General features: G+C 49.2%; 1 protein-coding gene across 1 annotated transcript in view; it reads left to right on the forward strand.

The window, feature by feature from the left end:
* Positions 1 to 17,633, forward strand: part of TNFRSF8 (TNF receptor superfamily member 8) — an 84,747-nt gene extending 67,114 nt beyond the window's left edge. The window contains exons 14-17 of the mRNA XM_064279929.1: positions 5,164 to 5,189; positions 6,520 to 6,727; positions 10,912 to 11,152; positions 12,843 to 17,633. Coding sequence (XP_064135999.1) covers positions 5,164 to 5,189; positions 6,520 to 6,727; positions 10,912 to 11,152; positions 12,843 to 12,861 — 494 coding nt within the window. The 3' untranslated portion in view covers positions 12,862 to 17,633. The remainder of the gene's footprint in view (positions 1 to 5,163; positions 5,190 to 6,519; positions 6,728 to 10,911; positions 11,153 to 12,842) is intronic.
* Positions 17,634 to 18,579: the final 946 nt, after the last annotated feature.

Here is an 18,579-nt window from a genome sequence, read left to right on the forward strand (position 1 = left end):
AATGGGGCTGGAAGGGAGAGAACGAAGTAGTTGGAAGGGCAGAGAGCTTTAAATCATGTGTCAGAGATCGTGTACTCCATGAGAGTGGCCTTCGGAGCAGCCTTGGGATACTGAGCACTGGTTCTAGGAGGCTCCAGGGGCCCAGCATGTTCTGAACTTGTGTCCTAGAGTGCCAGATGGGTTTTATGAGAAGATCATTGTTCTTTTAAAAAGCAAACAAACCAATACATGAACACAATGGACTGAAGCAACACTTTTAGGGGAAAAGCACTCATGAAGTTTGACCTTTGTGCTTGGCAAGGTTTGCTTTGGGTCTCTATCAAAGCACACTTGGGCCGTGACAAGGCTGTAGGCAGGTGTCAACACCTTCTTTGCCTTTATGTTATTTTGCACTTGTTTCTGAGAATCAGTATCAAATGCTGATTTTCTTTTGGGGTGATGGAGTGCCAAGCCATGCCAACAACCTGGGCTTTGGGCAGAACCTACTATGTACTCGCTGGCATCCTTTCTGATTTTTTAAAAATTTCAGTAGGCTTTATGTTGTAGGACAGTTTTAGATTTACAGAAAACCTGAAAAAATAGTACAAAGGGTTCCCACATACCCCACACACAGTTCTCCCAATTATTAACATCTTCCATTTTCATGTGAAAACATCTGCCACAATGAGTGAACCAATATCAGTATATTACTATTAACTAAATTCCATGTTTTATTCCAATTTCCTTAGTTTTCCCTCATGTCCTTTTTCTGTCCCAGCATCCCATCCAGGATACCACATTATGTTTCATTGTCATGTCTCCTTAGGCCCGCTCCTCTTGGCTGTGACAGTTCCCTTGTGTTTGATGCCCTTGGCAGTCCTCAGGCGTCCTGGTCAGGTGTATAGTAGGATGCTGTTCAAGTGGAATTTGTCTGATGTTTTTGTCATAACCATACTGATGATAATAGATTTTGAGGAGAAAGACCATGGAGGTGAAGTGCCATTCTCATCATATCATATAGAGAGTCCATGTTCTCAACGTGACTTATCAAACTGGGCACCTTCACTGTTTTTTGTTTTAATTGTGGTAAAAAACGTATAACAAAACATTTGCCAATTCAGCTTTAAAAAAATCGTTTATTTTATTTACCTTTGTTGAAAATCTACACAATAAAACACACACTGATTTGACAATTTCTACATGTACAATTCAGTGACATTCGTTATATTCAACCATTCTCACCTGTCTTTTCTGAGGTGTTCCTCCTCTATTAACATAAAAGCTCCACTGCCTCCTAAGCTTCCTGTCTAAACTTTTGAGTTGCTGTTGTCAGTTTGTTCTCGTACAGGTAGTTCTTAAAGGGGCACAATGCTCAAGGAAGACATTCTGTACTAATTAAGCTAAAATATTGTTTGGTTTAAAGAAGACTTCAGGGGGTACTTTTGGATTAAGTTTTAAAGTTTAAAGATTATCTCAGGACAATAATTTTGGGGGTTTATCTACTCTCCATGGATCTAGAAAGCTTGCCTGAATTCTATGAGCCTTTGGAATTCTGTTCTATATTTCCCCCTTTTGATCAGAATTCTTCTATAAATCTTCAATCAAAATATTCAGTAATGGTAGCAAGGCTGCCAATGCAACAATTTTTATATGTTCAATTTAATGACACTAATTACATTCATCATGTTGTCCAACTGTCACCACCATCCTTTTCCCAATTATTCCACCACCACTAACAGAAACTCAGCAGCCACGTTGTGGAAACGAGGCACGGTCCCCCAAGGTGACCACTTGGCTGGGAGCAGCAGTTATTAGGGCCAGTGTAGGCCCCTGGGTGGCACAAACTGCACCTAACTACAAACCGAAATGTTGGCAGTTCAAACCCACCCCATGGCACCATGGAAGAAAGGCCTGACAATCTGTTTCTGTGAAGAGTACAGCCAAGAAAACTTAATGGAACTCAGTATCAAAAGCTTTGTTTTGATATCTCATTTACTGTTTAAAAAATCTGTCCAGAGTTAGTGTGCTACGTCCTGTTATCCAGAGGAGAGGACTAAGGCTCAGAGAGGTGAAGTCATTCTGGCCAGAGTGTCATGGCCCGTACATGCCACCCCTGCCCCCCCATGCATGTAAAGCTGCCCCATTGTTTGGCACTTGGCTTGTTTTCCATTTTTTGGTGATTATAAATGTCACTGCTGTGCATGCCTTTTTGTTTTCTTTTGGGTTATTTCCTGATGGTGTGTTCCCCAAACAGGAACTGGGTCGAAGGGTGTGTGAAGTTTTCACTGCCAGATGGCTCTTGAGAAAGGTGGAACCAATTTGTCACTGGGCCTGAGCAGCCCAGTGCCCTTGTCTGCTCACTTCCTCTCCAACACTGAGTTTTATCACTCTTCTTTTTTATTTTCACTTATTATCTTGTTACTTTGTCACATACCTTCACTTTTTTTTTTGGTCTCTGGCCACACCAATGACTTGGCACCAAATAATAGTTGGCTGTTTTCAAAACTCAAGAGCACTCTCAAGGGACAAGGATTTGGCTTCTCTGACATTGCGTAAAAGAACATGCCTCAGGCCACAAGAGCATTTCCTTTGTGGTGGCTTGGGCAGTGGCTGCCTTGTGGGAACGAGGCATGGTCCCCCAAGGTGACCACTTTGCTGGGAACAGCAGTTATTAGTGCAAGTGTTGGTCCCTGGGTGGCACAAACCGTGCACAAGTGCTAACCAAAACATTGACTGTTCAGACCCACCCAGCAGCGCCACAGAAGGAAGGCCTGGTGATCTGCTTCTGTAAAGATTACAGTCAAGAAAACTCCATGGAGCTCAGTTCTCCTCTCTAACACGTGGAGTCACCATGAGTTGGAATCAGCTCCATGGCAATGAGTCTGGTTTTTTTTAAGCCTGGTGTGTTTGCTAAATGAAGAATCAGTAGGGTTATTTTATACAACTTCTTTTGACCATGGGTTGCTGTAGCAAAATACCACAAAGTGAGTGGCTTAAAACAACAGAAATTTATTTTCTCACAGCTCTGAAGGCTGTTTTTGTTAGTTGCCATTCAGTCAGCTCCTACTCATGGCAACCTTACGTGTAACATAAGGAAGTGTTGCCCAGTCCTGCACCATCTTCATGGTTGTTGGTATGTTTGGGTCCATTTTTAAGGCTATTGTGTCAATCCATCTCATTGAGAGTTTCCCTTATTTTCGTTGACTCTCTACCAACCCTCATGTCCTTTTCTAGTGATTGGTCTTTCCCCATGATGTGTCCAAAGTAAGTGAACCAATGTCTTACCATCGTTGTTTCTAAGGAGCATTCTGGTTGTATTTCTTCTAAGGCTGACTTGTTCATTCTTTTGGCAGACCGTGATACAGACTAGATGTCCTAAATCAAAACTAGAAGCCTGAAATCAAGCTATTAGCAGGGCCGTGCTCTCTCAAGGCTCTAGGGGAAGATCCTTCCTTATTTCTCCCAGCTTCTGGTAGCCCCAGACATTCCTTGGCTTGCGGCATCTTTACTCCAGTATCTATGTCCATCTTCACATGGCTGTCTTCCTTATGTGTCTCTGTGTCTTTTTCCTCTGTTTATAAGGATACCAGTCATATGGGATTAAGACCCACCTCATTTAATTTAAGGAGCCCTGGTAGCGCAGCGGTTAAGCGCTTGACTGCTAACCAAGAGGTCGGTGGTTTGAACCCACCAGCTGCTCGCTCTATGGGAGAAAGATGTGGCGGTCTGCTTCTGTAAAGATTTACAGCCTCGGAAACCCTATAGGGAAGTTCTACTCTGTCCTATAGGGTTGCTATGAGTTGGAATTGACTTGACAGCAATGGGTTTTAGTTCATCTTAACTTGCTTATATCTGCAAAGATCCTATTTCCAAACAAGGTCACATTTACAGTACCTGGAATTAGGACTTGAACATATCTTTTGGGGGGATGTAATTCAGCCCATAACAACCAGCATTCTGGCCTGTCTCCCCATCAGATCTTTCTACCTGCTGATGATCACTTCCATTTAAAAGACACACGTAAGGGTGTTTCCCAAACTGACCTGGTGTCTCAGTGGCATTTTTATATTGCCAGTCTTACTTGTGCTATCTTAGTTGATTGGCCTTCAGGGAGTATTCAGCTAGGATCCATGGCCAATGGCTTCCCAGAGCTAATGAAACCAGTGTGTTCGGGAGGTGATTTGGCTGCATGCTGGCATCTTGTAGCCGGTTTCTCTAGTCGGGTGTGCACGCCTAGCAAGCCATACGCCAAGAATCTGTGGCTGGCCTCCTTGGGAGTTGTTAAATGCTGTGTGTCCTGCCAAGAACCTCTGTGACTGGGAGGTGATTTGCTTGCAGATAGACTAGATGCCTGGGTACCCTCTATGGTGTTCTCTGCAGGCCAGTGGGTCATGGGTAAATGTCAGTGTACACTTGGCTGTGACTTGGTACCCTAGATTAAAAGAAATCTTAGAGTGGAGGGTTGGGGCATGGAATGGACGATAAAGCCTGCATCCTAGGAATCACTGCCAGAAATTAAAATACCCCCGGAGCCCACAAAAGGCAAAGGAAGTGGGGTGAATTAGAAGTTGTAGAAAATAATAGAAAAACGAACTCAGGTTGGCTTCAGCCCAAAAGGCCCTGGAGTGGACTGGTCTCAGGCATGTCTGGATGCAGTGTTCAGCCAAGGTCCCCAGACTCCATCCTCTCTCTGTCACCTGCAGTGAGGTCTTCCCTGTGAGTTCCACATGGAGCTTTGAGCGGCTCTGGATTCTCCAGATCCTGGAGTCTGCAGAGGGGGGCAGACCCACTTCTGACCCCACAGAAGCCTCCTTGGCTCTGGTTGGGAGGGGCATCTCTGTGTTCCCCATTACAGTGTGTTGTGGAGGGGGGGTCCTGAAGGCTGATAGGCTTGAAGTGAGAGTGGCCAGGGGACAGTGGTTCCCCAGAGCTGCCAACCCCAATGACTGCCCACTGCTGGGGCGGTTGGCACAGAGAGGTGAACCCCTGTGCCTGGGGTCTGCGGGGATGGGGATGGGGATGCTGATTCTCAAAACTCATGTGTTGTTCTACAGACCAAGGGTCTGGCCTCTGGGTGGAGCTCAGCACCACTGACCATCCAGGGGGCCTTTGCCAACAGGTGGGTGGGGCCAGGTGGCTGCCGGGGTCTCTGTGGTGAAATCACTGCTCATTCTTTTTTTCCAGATTCCAGGCCTGGGAGGAAGCCCACAGTAAGCAACCCCCCCCTGCCCTTGCTCCAGCTTCAAGCCTCTAAACCTTCTTCCCTAGGAGACCTGTAGGGCGAGTCATATGCCCCCCAAACAGCTTGGGGTGGTGCGGCTCCCCGGAGGTTCAGGCAGGGTCTGCCCCACTGCAGGGAGCTCTGTGCACAGGGTAGGGGAGACCTGGCCCGGGGCCTCAGCCCTCCTCCCCGCCCCCAGAGCAGCCTCCAGCTCCTGGCTTAGCCTGCCGGGGACTTCCAGAGGGGCCTGCCAGACAGCAGATCTGGTTTTGGCCACGTTGGGTGCCAGGTCTAGTCAGAAGGAGGCCTGGGCTTATTTTCCTCTTTCTCTGTAACTCCTCCGTGGGTCCTTCCTTAAAGCTGGGATAAGAAATCGATAGCATGAATTAAAAAGGAAAATTAGCTCCCATGTGCTAAGCCCTTACTGTGCACCAGGCTGCTTGCTTTGTGCTTTATAGAAGTTATCTCCTGTGATCAGAGGTGGGTACTGTAATCCTATTTTACAGAGGAGGAAACAGAGGGGCCCAGAGAGGCCAGGTGGGGGCCTAAAGCCACACAGTTGGAAATTTTAGATCAATTCGGATTTAAGTCCTGGTTTGTGTGACTCCAAGGCCCGTGCTCTGTCACCGTGGGCTGCCTCCTAATAGTGAGAAAGTATTCATCTACTTTTATCAATGCTCATGGTGTGCCATGCACTGGGTGGGGGCTTTGCAAACATTACCATGAATTCTTAGAGCCACACAGCATAGGAGCCCCACCCTGGTGCCCTTCCCTGTGACCAGCTCCCCAGGGCCAGTGCAGAGCGTGAGGGCCCATCAGGAGGTGTGGGGCCAGGCTCTCGTATGGCGGGGTCTCCAGTGACTGTGGTTCACTCCTGCAGTAAGTGTCACTGGGGACCAGGGGCTGGTGCAGTGGGAGGGTTTCCAGGAGGCAGTGGGCCAGGAGCTGACACCTTACAGACTTTTCTGGAGTGAGACTGCCAGGGTTCAAGTTCTGGCCTAGACATTTCCTAACTGTATAACTCTGAGCAAATTACTTGACTCCTCTGGGCCTCAGTTTCCTGATCTGTAAAATGGGGTGGTTGTTGAGGATTAATAAATGTCAAGGACTCAGGAGAGGGTAAGCACTGTATAAGTTGCTGGCTATTTTTCTTGTTGTTAGTCCAAGTTAAAAGTAACACATCACTCCAGATCTACACATGAGTGTGTTGTGCTGTCAAGGCTGAGGTTGCTAAAGCAGAGAGAAAGACTCACACAGGGGGTCCATAGAAACAAAGATTGAGATACCCCGCATCAGCACCCACTTTCTTGTGCCCCCAGGAGCCCTGCAGAATCGTGTCGGTGGTGGAGCCAGGCCCAGAAGAGCAGGGGTTGATGAGTGTCCCAGCTGTGGAGACCTGCCCCAGCGTGGGAACCGCCTGCCTGGAGAGCCTGAGGCTGCTGGAGGCCAGCCCAGTTGAGGGTCCCTCCTCCCCCAGGGGCCCCCCAGAGCCCCGGGCAACCACGGAGCACACCAATAACAAGATTGGTGAGTCGGTGGTTTGGGGGTCCTGGTGGGGGCAGGGCCGAAGGGGTAGAGGGTGGGGAGGGGGTAAGATGGCGCTAGATCCTGGACCTCAGGGCAAGACCTAAGGGGCCTGGGGCCGGAAGTAGGGCATGCTTTTTGTGAAAACCAAAACCAAACCAAACCCCTTGCCATCAAGTGGATTTTGACTCATAGCAGCCCTATAGGACAGAGTAGAACTGCCCCCATAGACTTTCCAACGCTGTAAATCGTTAGGGAAGCAGACTGCCACATCTTTCTCCCATGGAGTGGCTGGTGGGTTCGAACCAACCTTTCTGTTGGTAGCCAAATGCTTAACCACTGTACCACCAGGGCTCCTGCATTTTGTGAAAGAGTTAAACAGTATTTACTGTACAGCACAGCTTGCTTCACTTTGCCTCTTTACCCCAGTTTCCATTTCTGCAAAATAGGAATAGGAGCAGCACTTACTTCAGCTAAATGAAATACTGCACCCAAAGTGCTGAGCCCGGTGTCTGCTGTCATTAAAGTAAAAAGTGACTGCCTCCCCCTATCCCCACTCCAGCAAAGAGCCCGCCCCTCATGGGGACAGGAGGAAGACACACTAGTAGCCACTAGACTGCCATTTGTCACCCACATTCTGTCACCCCTATTTATCACACAGCCTTTTGAGGGTGGTGTATTTCTCTCCATTTTATAATTGGGGAAACTGAGGCCCTGAGGGATGAAATGATTTTCCTGTCACACAGCTGCTAAGTGGCAGAGCTGGGACTGGCCGCCAGGTCTGCTGGTCTCAGACGCTCATGGCTTGCCTGCACCACACTGGCCTCAGTGGTGCTGCAGGGGCAGCATGGCCGGATCCTGCCCAGGTGCCTGGCACTTTCTGAACTAAAGCTGCCCTCCAGCTGGGACAGGCTTTGGTGCCCCTAGGGTCTCCCCGCCCACCCCCTGTGTTTTCCCGAAAATTTATACCTGGTCATAATAGTGGTTCCCGTCACCCATCAGGATCCTAATTCCGGGTCCTCCCCACCAGCTTCCCCTCACCTCCTTACATCCTATCCGTAGTCCACAGGGCTGACCGCCTCACTAAATGGCAGTTTCCTGAATGTACTGAGCTCTTTCGCCTCCAGACCTTTGTCGGAGCTGCTTCCTCCTGGAACAGCAAACTCCACCTTCTTGAACCTAGTTAATTCCTTTTGTCCTACAGGGCCCTGCTTAGTGCCTCCTCTTCCAGGAAGCCATCCTTGCCCCCTCCTCTCTTCGGTCTGGCCCAGATGCCCCTCTAGTCTGCCCTCACCCCTCGGCTCCCTCTCCACCCCCCCAGTTACCTCAGTGTCCAGCTGTGTGACTGTGTTTACAGGTCTGCCTCCTCCCTCAACCTGGGTGTGAGCCCCCTGGAGTGGGGCCTCAGTGGGCCCACCTCTGTCCCTTCTGAAGGGGTAACTTGTCCTCGGATAATAGTGCAGAAAACCAAAAAAAACAAAAACAAACCCGTTGCCATCGAGTCAATTCTGACTCATAGCCATCCTATAGGACAGAGTAGAACTGCCCCATAGAGTTTCCAGGGAACCTTTTGATCAGCAGCTGTAGTTCTTACCACTACGTCACCAGGGTTTCCAAATACTACAGAGGTATTGGTAATTCTGCACATTTCTATGGCAGACTCTGGTGGATGAAACTCTTTAGGGCAGTGTCTTTTGTACCAAGCTGAAATGATTAGAATTGAAGCTTTCAACAAGCTTTACTTGAAGAAGAAGAAGAAGAAAAAAAGTGTTTTGGGAAATACCATCCAAAGCTTCTCCTTCAAATTTCCTATGAAGTCCTAATTGGAACATTTGGGTCCACACTCGTGCCTGGAACTTCGAGGGTGGGGCTCAAGAGTTTACGGGGAGGATGAAGAGGTTCCAGGATCCCAGGGGTTCAGGGCTTGGGCAGCCTTACTGGAGCAGCCTGCAGCCTTCTGGTGAGAAGGGTGTTTTTACCGCCCCCCACAATAAAGGGAGGGAAGGCCTTGGGGTTTTCTTGGACACCCCAGAGACAGGTGATCTCCTTGTCCTGCCAATGCCATTCCAGAAGTGCGTCTCTTCAACCCCAGTTCCCAGGACGGACCAGCCTCAGACCTGAGCTCCCGGGAGGGGATGTGGGGCCTGGGGAAGAGCTGAGAGCCTTTATCCCCCTTCCCTGTGTGCCAGGCAGGGGGCACCCCTTCCCACCACCTGCACCCTCTACCCTGGCAAGGTGACTTCCCTGGATTCTGGAGCCTTGGGTGGGACAGGAAGTCCAAGCAGCTTCTGGAGGAAACCCCTCCCCAACTGGGGAGTGGGAAGCCCGGGAATGGGGGCAGAACCAGAGGGCCAGGACTCGTTGAATGTGCGGTAGCCCCCAGCTTGGGCTTCTTCTACCTGATTACCCCCAATCCTTGCCACCATGGCCAGATCTCTCCCTCTGCCCATCTCTCTCCTCCTCTATCTCCCTCCCCCATCTGTCCTCTTCTGCCCTGTCTCACTTCCTGGACCCCCCTCTCTGTCACCACCTCTGACCACCTTCTTTTGCCCAGCCCCTCCAGCCAGGGTTCCCAGGGTGAGGGCACAGGGCTGATGGAAGGCATGTGGCTACAGTCTGAGGCCCTGCCCTGTCCTCTCTCTGCCTCTGGGCTCAGGGTGCCCAGCCCAGGACTTGCCCCATCCCTTCACCTCCCTCCAATTCCCACTGCTATTTTGAATACCTCTCTTTCCCTGGGGGTGTTAAAAACAAACAGAAGAGCTGGTGTTCTGCAGTGGGGCTAAGGGTGCAGGGGCCCTTGAGAATCTCTTTGGGGTTCCTGAATCAGACAGGTGTAACCAGGTTATCCAGAGAAGCAGGGATCTCTGAGCCCTCCCTACCCCAGCTCTACAGTTCCACCTGGAGCTTCCCCATTCATCCTTCTGAGCCCCAGGGCACACTAGCGAGGATCTTGACCTTCCCTGAGCTTGAGAAGCCGGGCTGCTGTGGTTAGAGTGGGTGACCTGGGGGAGGTCCAGGCTGCCCCACTTCTCAGCTTCTTGGACAACTTACTCTGTTCCCCTGTTCTCCGGGTCTGCCTCTATAAAATGTCAATGCTGGAAGCTCCGGCATCAGACTGTGGTGAGGACTACATGGAATTGTGCCTTTATGGGTGAACTTGGACACTCATCCCAGCAATATTTACCTAGGAAACCCTGGTGGCATAGTGGTTAAGAGCTAGGTCTGCTAACCAAAAGGTTGGCAGTTCAAATCCACCAGGTGCTCCTTGGAAACTCTATGGGGCAGTTCTTCTCTGTCCTATAGAGTTGCTATGAGTCGCAATTGACTTTATGGCAAGGAGTTCGTTTTTTTTTTTTTTTTACTATGTGCTGTGAAGGAAACAGGTGAGAGACCAGCAGTAAGCCATAAACACTGACAAATACAGGGCCAGAGCAAGACTGCTAGACTCATTTGGCTGCTGTTGGTAATTTGAGGTTTCTGGAGGCTGACTAATTGTCCTGGTTTGCCCGGGACTGAGGATGTTCCTGGGACCAGGGACTTTCAGTCCTAAATCCAGGAAAGTCCCAGGCAAACTGGGATAAGTTGGTTGCCCTAGGTTTGTGCTTTAGGCACGTGGACAGATTCTGCCTGTGCTCTCCTTGGTAGAGGAGAAGGCAGGCTGCCCGGCCCCTGCCTACCGCCTGTCCCCCTCTGCCCCAGGGAGCAGAAGGGGCAGCCAGGCAGCGTGGGAATTTCTTTGGGGATTTCTGCTAATTACCTGGTGACCTTGGGCAGTATTTAACCCCTCTGGGTTTCAGGTTCTTTACCTATAAAATGGGGGTGATGACAGAATGTCAGCCTCACAGGAGGAGGTTGAGGATCCCAGGAGTTAGTGGGTGTGTGTTTACTTGTGTTACTGTTGTCTATGTCGGTGCCAGCTTTTTTGTGTGTGTCCCTTCCTAGAAGCACCAAGGGGCCCTTCTTAACTCCTCAGGATGCACTTTCTAGCTGCTTTACCTCCTCTGAGGCTCAGTACCCCTATAAGGTGGCTGGGGCTTACTGTGCCCAGAGAGAACGTACCACCCACCTGGGACCCCACAGACCAGGAGTGGCGGAGCTGGGACCTGGGATGTGACCCTCCTCCTCCTCCTTGCCCGCATCACAGCTGGGCGTCGGTCTCCCAGCTCACGCCTCCTTTTGCCTTGCAGAGAAAATCTACATTATGAAGGCCGACACGGTGATTGTTGGGACCGTGAAGACCGAGGTGCCTGAGAGCCGGGGCCTGGCAGTGTCCGTGGGGCCTGAGTTTGAGGAGGAGCTGGAGGTGGACCATGCCCCCCACTATCCAGAGCAGGAGACAGAGCGGCCTTTGGGCAGCTGTGAGGATGTCATGTTCTCTGTGGAGGAGGAAGGGAAGGAGGAGTCCTTGACCACGACCATCTCTGAGAAGTGAGGCCTGGCCTGGGATGGGACTGGGAAGGCAGCTGGGTACCTCTGGGAGGCCAGGGTGGCCCTGGAGGCACCAAGTTGAGGAGCAGAGGCCCATCTGGCCTCAGCTGAGGTTCTAGCATCTAGTGGTGGTTCCAGTATCAACGCAGAGGGTTTCTGTGCTCTCCACTTGCATCCTACCTAGCTGCCCCACCCAGCTCCCCAGGGACCCTGAGCTTGTACAGAAGAGACACTCCCAGGGGGCTGGATCTGAAGTGATGTTTGTTGGGGCCGCAGAGACAAGCAGGAGCCAGGCAGCCTTCCTTCTGCTCTGCCAGGAAGAGCACCTCTCCAGGAGCCCTGGGGACCAGGCACACCCACAAGGGCTGGCCTGCCATGGGAGGGGTGCAAGCTTTGGGGCTGGCTCCAAGCCTCACCCCTGCCCCAGCACCCTCACACTCCTCCCTGGCCTCAGAGGTGACGCCCACCAGGCCTTGCTGGCGTGCCACCAGCCACCAGTTACTGTAAACGTGGCCCCCATGGGCACGGAACCAGGGCCTGTGATAGTTTCTTTTGAGTCAAAAGGAAAGTGGAGGCTGGGCTATCACCGGCGGCCAACCCACCTCAGTCACCGCAGACGCCTGCTTGGCCTGCATATGCCCAGAGTGGGCACCCAGCTTGGCCTCCTGCCCAGTGGACTGAATGGGGCCCTCCTGGTGTAGCCAGCCCTTCCTGATTCCAGAGCTGTCATGGTGGTCCCAGAGTCCCCCTGGTGCCCACAGGAGGAGGCATCTCAAGACCCCCGATGTCTGCAGGTCCTCAGCAGCTGTGGAACCCCACCCCTGCTGAAAACCCTGCCCTCTGGCTGACACTCAGAGAAGGGTCTGCTTGGCTCTGCCTGTGACTTCTTTGCTGAACACGGCAAGGGGAACTTCGGGCCCTGCCTGGGGCCCTTGACTATGCTGTGGATGCCACCCGGTCTTGTCACAAGGCAAGGCTTCCCAGCTTGAGACTAAGCCCTGCCTAGGTTTTTACCTTCCTCTGACCAAGAATGACCAGGAGAGGCTCAGAGGTTCCACACAAACAAGGTTTATTAGTGACAGACAGAAAGTAAAAGGCTCACGAGAGAGAGAGAGAGGGAGAGGGGTTTCCATTATGCTAGCCTCCAGTCTCTCACTGAACAAAGGATTTCTCATGGCTTATAAAAGTTTTTAGGTGGGAAGAAGGCATTATCTTTATTCATTAGGTGCGTGGAAATTTCCAGGAGAAGGGGAGGGATTAAGAAAATCAAATGCGGTGCAGTTAGAATTCAAGATGGACTTCTTCACAGAGGTTGCTGAAACCAAGATGGAGTCTGTCACAAAGGCTGTTGAGAGGTCGAACAGGACTTATTCGGGGATGTTGTGCATGCGTGATGCCTCTGGATCTTGGTTTGAGCCCCAGTGAGGGGTCCCTGTTCATGTTTGTCTCATGTGGAAGGGCATTCATAGGCCACATTGATCTTTTTCTTTTTTTTTTTTAATTTTTATTGTGCTTTAAGTGAAAGTTTACATATCAAGTCAGTCTCTCACACAAAAACTTATATACACCTTGCTACATACTCCCAATTGCTCTCCCCCTAATGAGACAGCCCACTTCCTCCCTTCACTTTCTCTTTACATGTCCATTTCACCAGCTTCTAACCCCCTCTACTCTCTCATCTCCCCTCCAGGCAGGAGATGCCAACATAGTCTCAAGTGTCCGCCTGATCCAAGAACCTCACTCCTCACCAGCATCACTGTCCATCCCATCGTCCAGTCCAATCCATGTCTGAAGAGTTGGCTTCGGGAATGGTTCCTGTCCTGGGCCAACAGAAGGTCTGGGGGCCATGACCACCGGGGTCCTTCTAGGCTCAGTCAGACCATTAAGTCTGGTCTTTTTACGAGAATTTGGGGTCTGCATCCCACTGCTCTCCTGCTCACTCAGGGGTTCTCTGTTGTGTTCCCAGTCAGGGCAATCATCGGTTGTAGCCGGGCACCATTTAGCTCTTCTGCTCTCAGGCTGATGTAGTCTCTGGTTTATGTGGCCCTTTCTGTCTCTTGGGCTCATAATTACGTTGTGTCCTTGGTGTTCTTCATTCTCCTTTGATCCAGGTGGATTGAGGCCAATTGATGCATCTTAGATGGCCACTTGCTAGCGTTTAAGACCCCAGATGCCTCTCTCCAAGGTGGAATGCAGAATGTTTTCTTAATAGATTTTGTTATGTCAATTGGCTTAGATGTCCCCTGAAACCATGGTCCCCAAACCCCTGCCCCTGCTACGCTGGTCTTTGAAGCATTCAGTTTATTCAGGAAACTTCTTTGCTTTTGGTTTAGTCCATTTGTGCTGACCTCTCCTGTATTGTGTGTTGTCTTTCCCGTCACCTAACGTAGTTCTTATCTACTATCTAATTAGTGAATACCCCTCTCCTACCCTCCCTCCCTCTCCCCTCTCGTAATCATCAAAGAATATTTTCTTCTCTGTTTAAACTGTTTCTTGAGGTCTTATAATAGTGGTCTTATACAATATTTGTCCTTTTGCTACTGACTAATTTCACTCAGCTCAGCATGCCTTCCAGATTCCTTCATGTTATGAAATGTTTCACAGATTCATCACTGTAGTATTCCATTGTGTGAATATACCATAATTTTATTTATCCATTTATCTGTTGATGGGCATCTTGGTTGCTTCCATCTTTTTGCTATTATAAACAGTGCTGCAGTAAACATGGGTGTGCAAATATCTGTTCGTGTAAAGGCTCTTATTTCTCTAGGATATATTCCAAGGAGTGGGATTGCTGTCTCATATGGTAGTTCTATTTCTACCTTTTTAAGGAAGCACCAAATCTATTTCCAAAGTGGTTGTACTATTTGACATTCCCACCAGCAGTGTATAAGTGTTCCAGTCTCTCCACAGTCTCTCCAACATTTATTGTTTTGTGTTTTTTGAATTAATGGCAGCCTTGTTGGAGTGAGATGAAATCTCATTGTAGTTTTGATCTGCATTTCTCTAATGGCTAATGATCATGAACATTTCTTCATGTATCTGTTAGCTACCTGAATGTCTTCTTTAGTGAAGTGTCTGTTCGTATCTTTTGCCCATTTTTTAATTGGGTTTTTTATCTTTTTGTAGTTGAGTTTTTGCAGTATCATGTAGATTTTAGAGATCAGGTGCTGATCGGAAATGTCATAGCTAAATACTTTTTCCCAGTCTGTAGGTAGTCTTTTTACTCTTTTGGTGAAGTCTTCGGATGAGCATAGGTGTTTGATTTTTCGGAGCTCCCAGTTATCTAGTTTTTCTTCTGCATTGTTAGTAATGTTTTGTATACTGTTTAGGCCATGTATTACGGCTCCTAACGTTGTCCCTATTTTTTCTTCCATGATTTTTATCATTTTAGATTTTAAGTTTAGGTCTTGGATCCATTTTGAGCTTGTTTTTGTGCATGGAGTGAGGTATGGGTCTTGTTTCATTTTTTTGCAGATGGATATCCAGTCATGCCAGCACCATTTGTTAAAAAGACCGTCTTTTCCCCCATTTAACTGTTTTGGGACTTTTGTCAAATATCAACTGCTCATATGTGGATGGATTTATGTCTGGATTCTCAATTCTGTTCCATTGGTCATGTATCTGTTGTTGTACCAGTACCAGGCTGTTTTGACTACTGGGCCATGTGGATCTTTACTGCGCATGCTCTGAGCCTGGTGAGGCTTTGAAAAACAACTCAGGAGGGATTATCAGCAGTTTATAGCTGGTCAAGCACACAGGGCCTTGAAATGTAGCCCCTTATCTTGTCTACCTAGTCTGTTAATCACAAGTAGTTTTCAGGTGCCAGCAGCAAAAGTTATATGGTGGTCTGCACTTAGGACTATTATAGCTGTTCAAGCACACAGGGCCTTGAAATGTAGCCCTTATTTAATTCAGCCAGCCTGATCTCTTGCCTGTCTCAGTCTGTCCTGGGAAATGAAGAAGCATCTGCCTGAAATCTGCCCTACTTGCAAGTCAGGCTGCCACTGGTCCCTGACATCTGGCTCCAGCAACCAAGTCCCTGTGATTGGAGTGGACGTCGAGCGATACAAAGTGACATGATTTCACCAAAATGTCCCGCCTTATCTGGACTATAGGAGAGAAAGTGCTTGGTTGTTCAGTCTGGACTTCAGGATTTTGGCATTTCACACCAAGGAGGAAAGTTGCCCCAACTCCCTCAGGGTCTGCAGGCTCATGCAAACATACAAGGAGCCTGGGGAGGAGACATGTGGGCAGAAGATGAGTTTGCCACAGCCCAGGCTTTTCTGGCAGGCTGCTGGGAGACTCCTGGACTTACCCGCTGCAAACCTCGCCGGGGAAAGCTACTGCTTACTCACCAGCCTGCTCACTCTCTGGAGGAAGTTGGGGCCAGGTCAGGAATCATGAGGCCTGTTTCTGAAACCACTTAGATGTTTTGGGGAAAGTTGGAGAGGCTGGGGCATTGTGAGAGGTGACTACACCAGAACCCTGGACATTGGCAAGAAGAAGTTAAAGTGGGGGAAAATTCTGTTTTTGCCAAAATACCCTTGTGCCACCGTAGTGTGGGTGTCTTCTCCCCCCAGTGCTTCAGAGGGTAAGCGGCACACAGAGACCACACACCACTGAATAGGGTGGCTCTGGCAGCCTCCATGTGAGAGTACTGACTCAGGTTTCAATGCAGTAAATGCACTCCCTCACCATATGGCTCTTCCTAAAACATTTAATTCTCTAAAAATTCATACCAGCAACCCAAACCAGCTGCCGTCGAGTCAACCCTGACTCAATGACGACTCCATATGTATCAGAGTAGAACTGGTTTCCATAGGGTTTTCAAGGACTGCTTTTTGGGAAGTAGATTGCCAGGCCTTTCTTCTGAGGCACTGCTGGGTAGACTCGAACCTCCAACCTTTCGGTTAGCTGCTGAGTGTGGTAATAACCATTTGCACCACACAGGTACTCAAAAATTTCGTAAGGCCCCTTAAAACCAAGGATCATATGGCCGAGGAAACTATCACTGAAACTGAGAAGATTTTAGATCCTCTGGGGGGGAAGTGTCTGAGAAGTCTCTCCACCCAGAGCAGGGACTCCCTCTGTAGCCCCATGACCCCAGACATCTAGTGGGCCAGTCTTTGATCAAGCCCTTCTGAGGACAGGGAGCCACTACTGCTGGGACAGCCCTTTCCATCGCTGGACAATTCCAACCACAGAGCGGTTCCTCCTCACCTATCAACACACACTCTTCCTCCATGTAACGCCCACTCTCTGGTCCACGACTTGCCTTCTGAGGGGGTTCAAAATAAAGCCACTCTTGTCATATGGCTCTCTTCAGGTATTTGCACAAAGAAGTCAGGCTGCCCCATGATCCTCTTCCCTCTGAACCAACGAAGCAGTCCTGCAGCTTAGGAAAGGGGGCCACAGGATGGCAACTCGAGCGCCTAGCCCCAGAGGCAGAGAAGGGTGCAGGTGAGCCTTGGGCTTCTGGTCGTGAGCTGGGAGGGGTCCGACCTGTCTCTCTGGTCACAGTACAGGGCAGTTTGGGGCCAACTTCTGCCCCAGGAGAGACCATGGACAGACCTCGCCCACCCTATCCCCAGGCTGCAGCTGACACTTAGACTTCACTACTGCCTGGCCACTGCACCAGCCACTGCCCACCATGTGGTCAGGCCAAGGATGAAGTCCCTGCCCTGACCAGTGATGGATGTCCTGTCCTAGCTTCTGGTCATTTGGATGTCCAGAAAGGTAGCTGGACAAGACCCAACTCCTCAGAGCAGTAAGTCCCAGGCTGTAAAGACACCCTCCCCCTCCCCACACCATACCACACACACCCTTTTCCTGGAACAGGGAGTGAAAGCAAGTGATGATTGTCTTAACAGCAGCTATTGTGTTCCACAGGATTGGATTAAGGCATGTGAGGTCCCTAAACACTGATAATCTGTGGTGCTTCCCGCTCTGTTTACTCATGTATTCAAAGAGGATACGTAAGTTAGGTATATACACGTGAGTGTGTGTGTGTGTCTTAGCTATCCATGATGTAACTTCTTTTTAAATGTGACTCTAATATTAGCGATTGAACACAAAAGTGGCGTATGCCATTTTAGTGGAATGAAATGAACTGGATTATAAAATTTTTAGTGGATGTGGGGTACTAAGATTTTTACTGATTATCACATTTTCTACAAAAAGACTATTTCACATATTCTACAACAAAGAAAATGAGTCAGTGAACTTAGTGGTTTCAACCATCTATGTAAAATTCTGTTGATCCCTCACAACGAAAAGTTGATTTTCTGCAATTTTGCTTTAAAGGGCTCATATCTCAATTTTGTTGCTTGTTTCATAATAAATGCTATCATTACAAATGAATAAATGAAAAGGTGTCATAAAAGAAAATCCAATGATCAGAAAACAAATATTACAAGAATTACTATATTTTTAGATAGACCTTTCGTCCCTAACATGTTATAATTAAAAATATTTCTATTCTTTGCTCTTACAAATTCTTCAGTGATTTTGTCACAGTTAAGCTGCCAAACAATATCTACTTCCATAGATAATAAGGATAATGAATTGAGTCTTTCTTCAAGACTTTCTTCGCTGTTATGTGCTCGCTTTTCCTTGTATTCTGTCGCTTGGCATCTATGGGTCTTTGCTTTGGACAACTGGTGCCCTGTTGATGCTCTAAACATGTACTTACCTTGCTTATTGGGTAATCCATCCCTGGTGTTCAGAGTCAAGTGTGCTCCCCAAAGCAACTTTGTCAATTGTCGACTGCTCTATGGTTCTTAGATTCTCCAAGGCCCGGTGCAGGTCCCTAAAATGGGATAAGAGAACATCTCTCTCTCCTTCTCTGTGCACCCCCCACCCCAACAGTGAGGTCCTAAAGACCCAGGACTGTGTTTCAGTCTTCTCTGTCCCTCAGCCACCGGGATCGAATGTTGAGCTGAACAGACATGAACATCTGTGTAGGGACAGATGCTCTCAGCTGCAGTTCCTTGGCTGCTTTTTCTTCATGCCCCCTCCCTGCGCTCCAATGATACAGCTGTTGGGGCAGGAGGGGTGGGTTAGAAGGGGCTGGGACCAGAATAGAAGAGGGCACCAAAATCACAGCAGGGCCCAAGAGAAAAGCTTAAACACATGAATATGGCTGGACTACCCGAAAGCCAAGGTGAGAATACTCAACACTTTAAGTGTGGCTCCTTGGGCCTTGATATAGCTTGGGCTCATGACCCTCTTCCACACTCTCCCCATGGCCAGCATCCCCTGCTGGACACACATCCTAGACCTTTGCACAGGCCGAGCCCAAGGAGCAATGGTGGGGTGGTGGGGTGTGAGCAAGATGCAGTGCCGAGAGGCCTGTCTGCCACCCTGGTGGCCCAGACGCAGAAGGCTGCGGTGTGTAGATGGAGATGGTGCTCTAGGCTCAGAAC

Source organism: Loxodonta africana, chromosome 3, assembly GCF_030014295.1.
Source record: "Loxodonta africana isolate mLoxAfr1 chromosome 3, mLoxAfr1.hap2, whole genome shotgun sequence".
Classification (NCBI taxonomy): domain Eukaryota; kingdom Metazoa; phylum Chordata; class Mammalia; order Proboscidea; family Elephantidae; genus Loxodonta; species Loxodonta africana.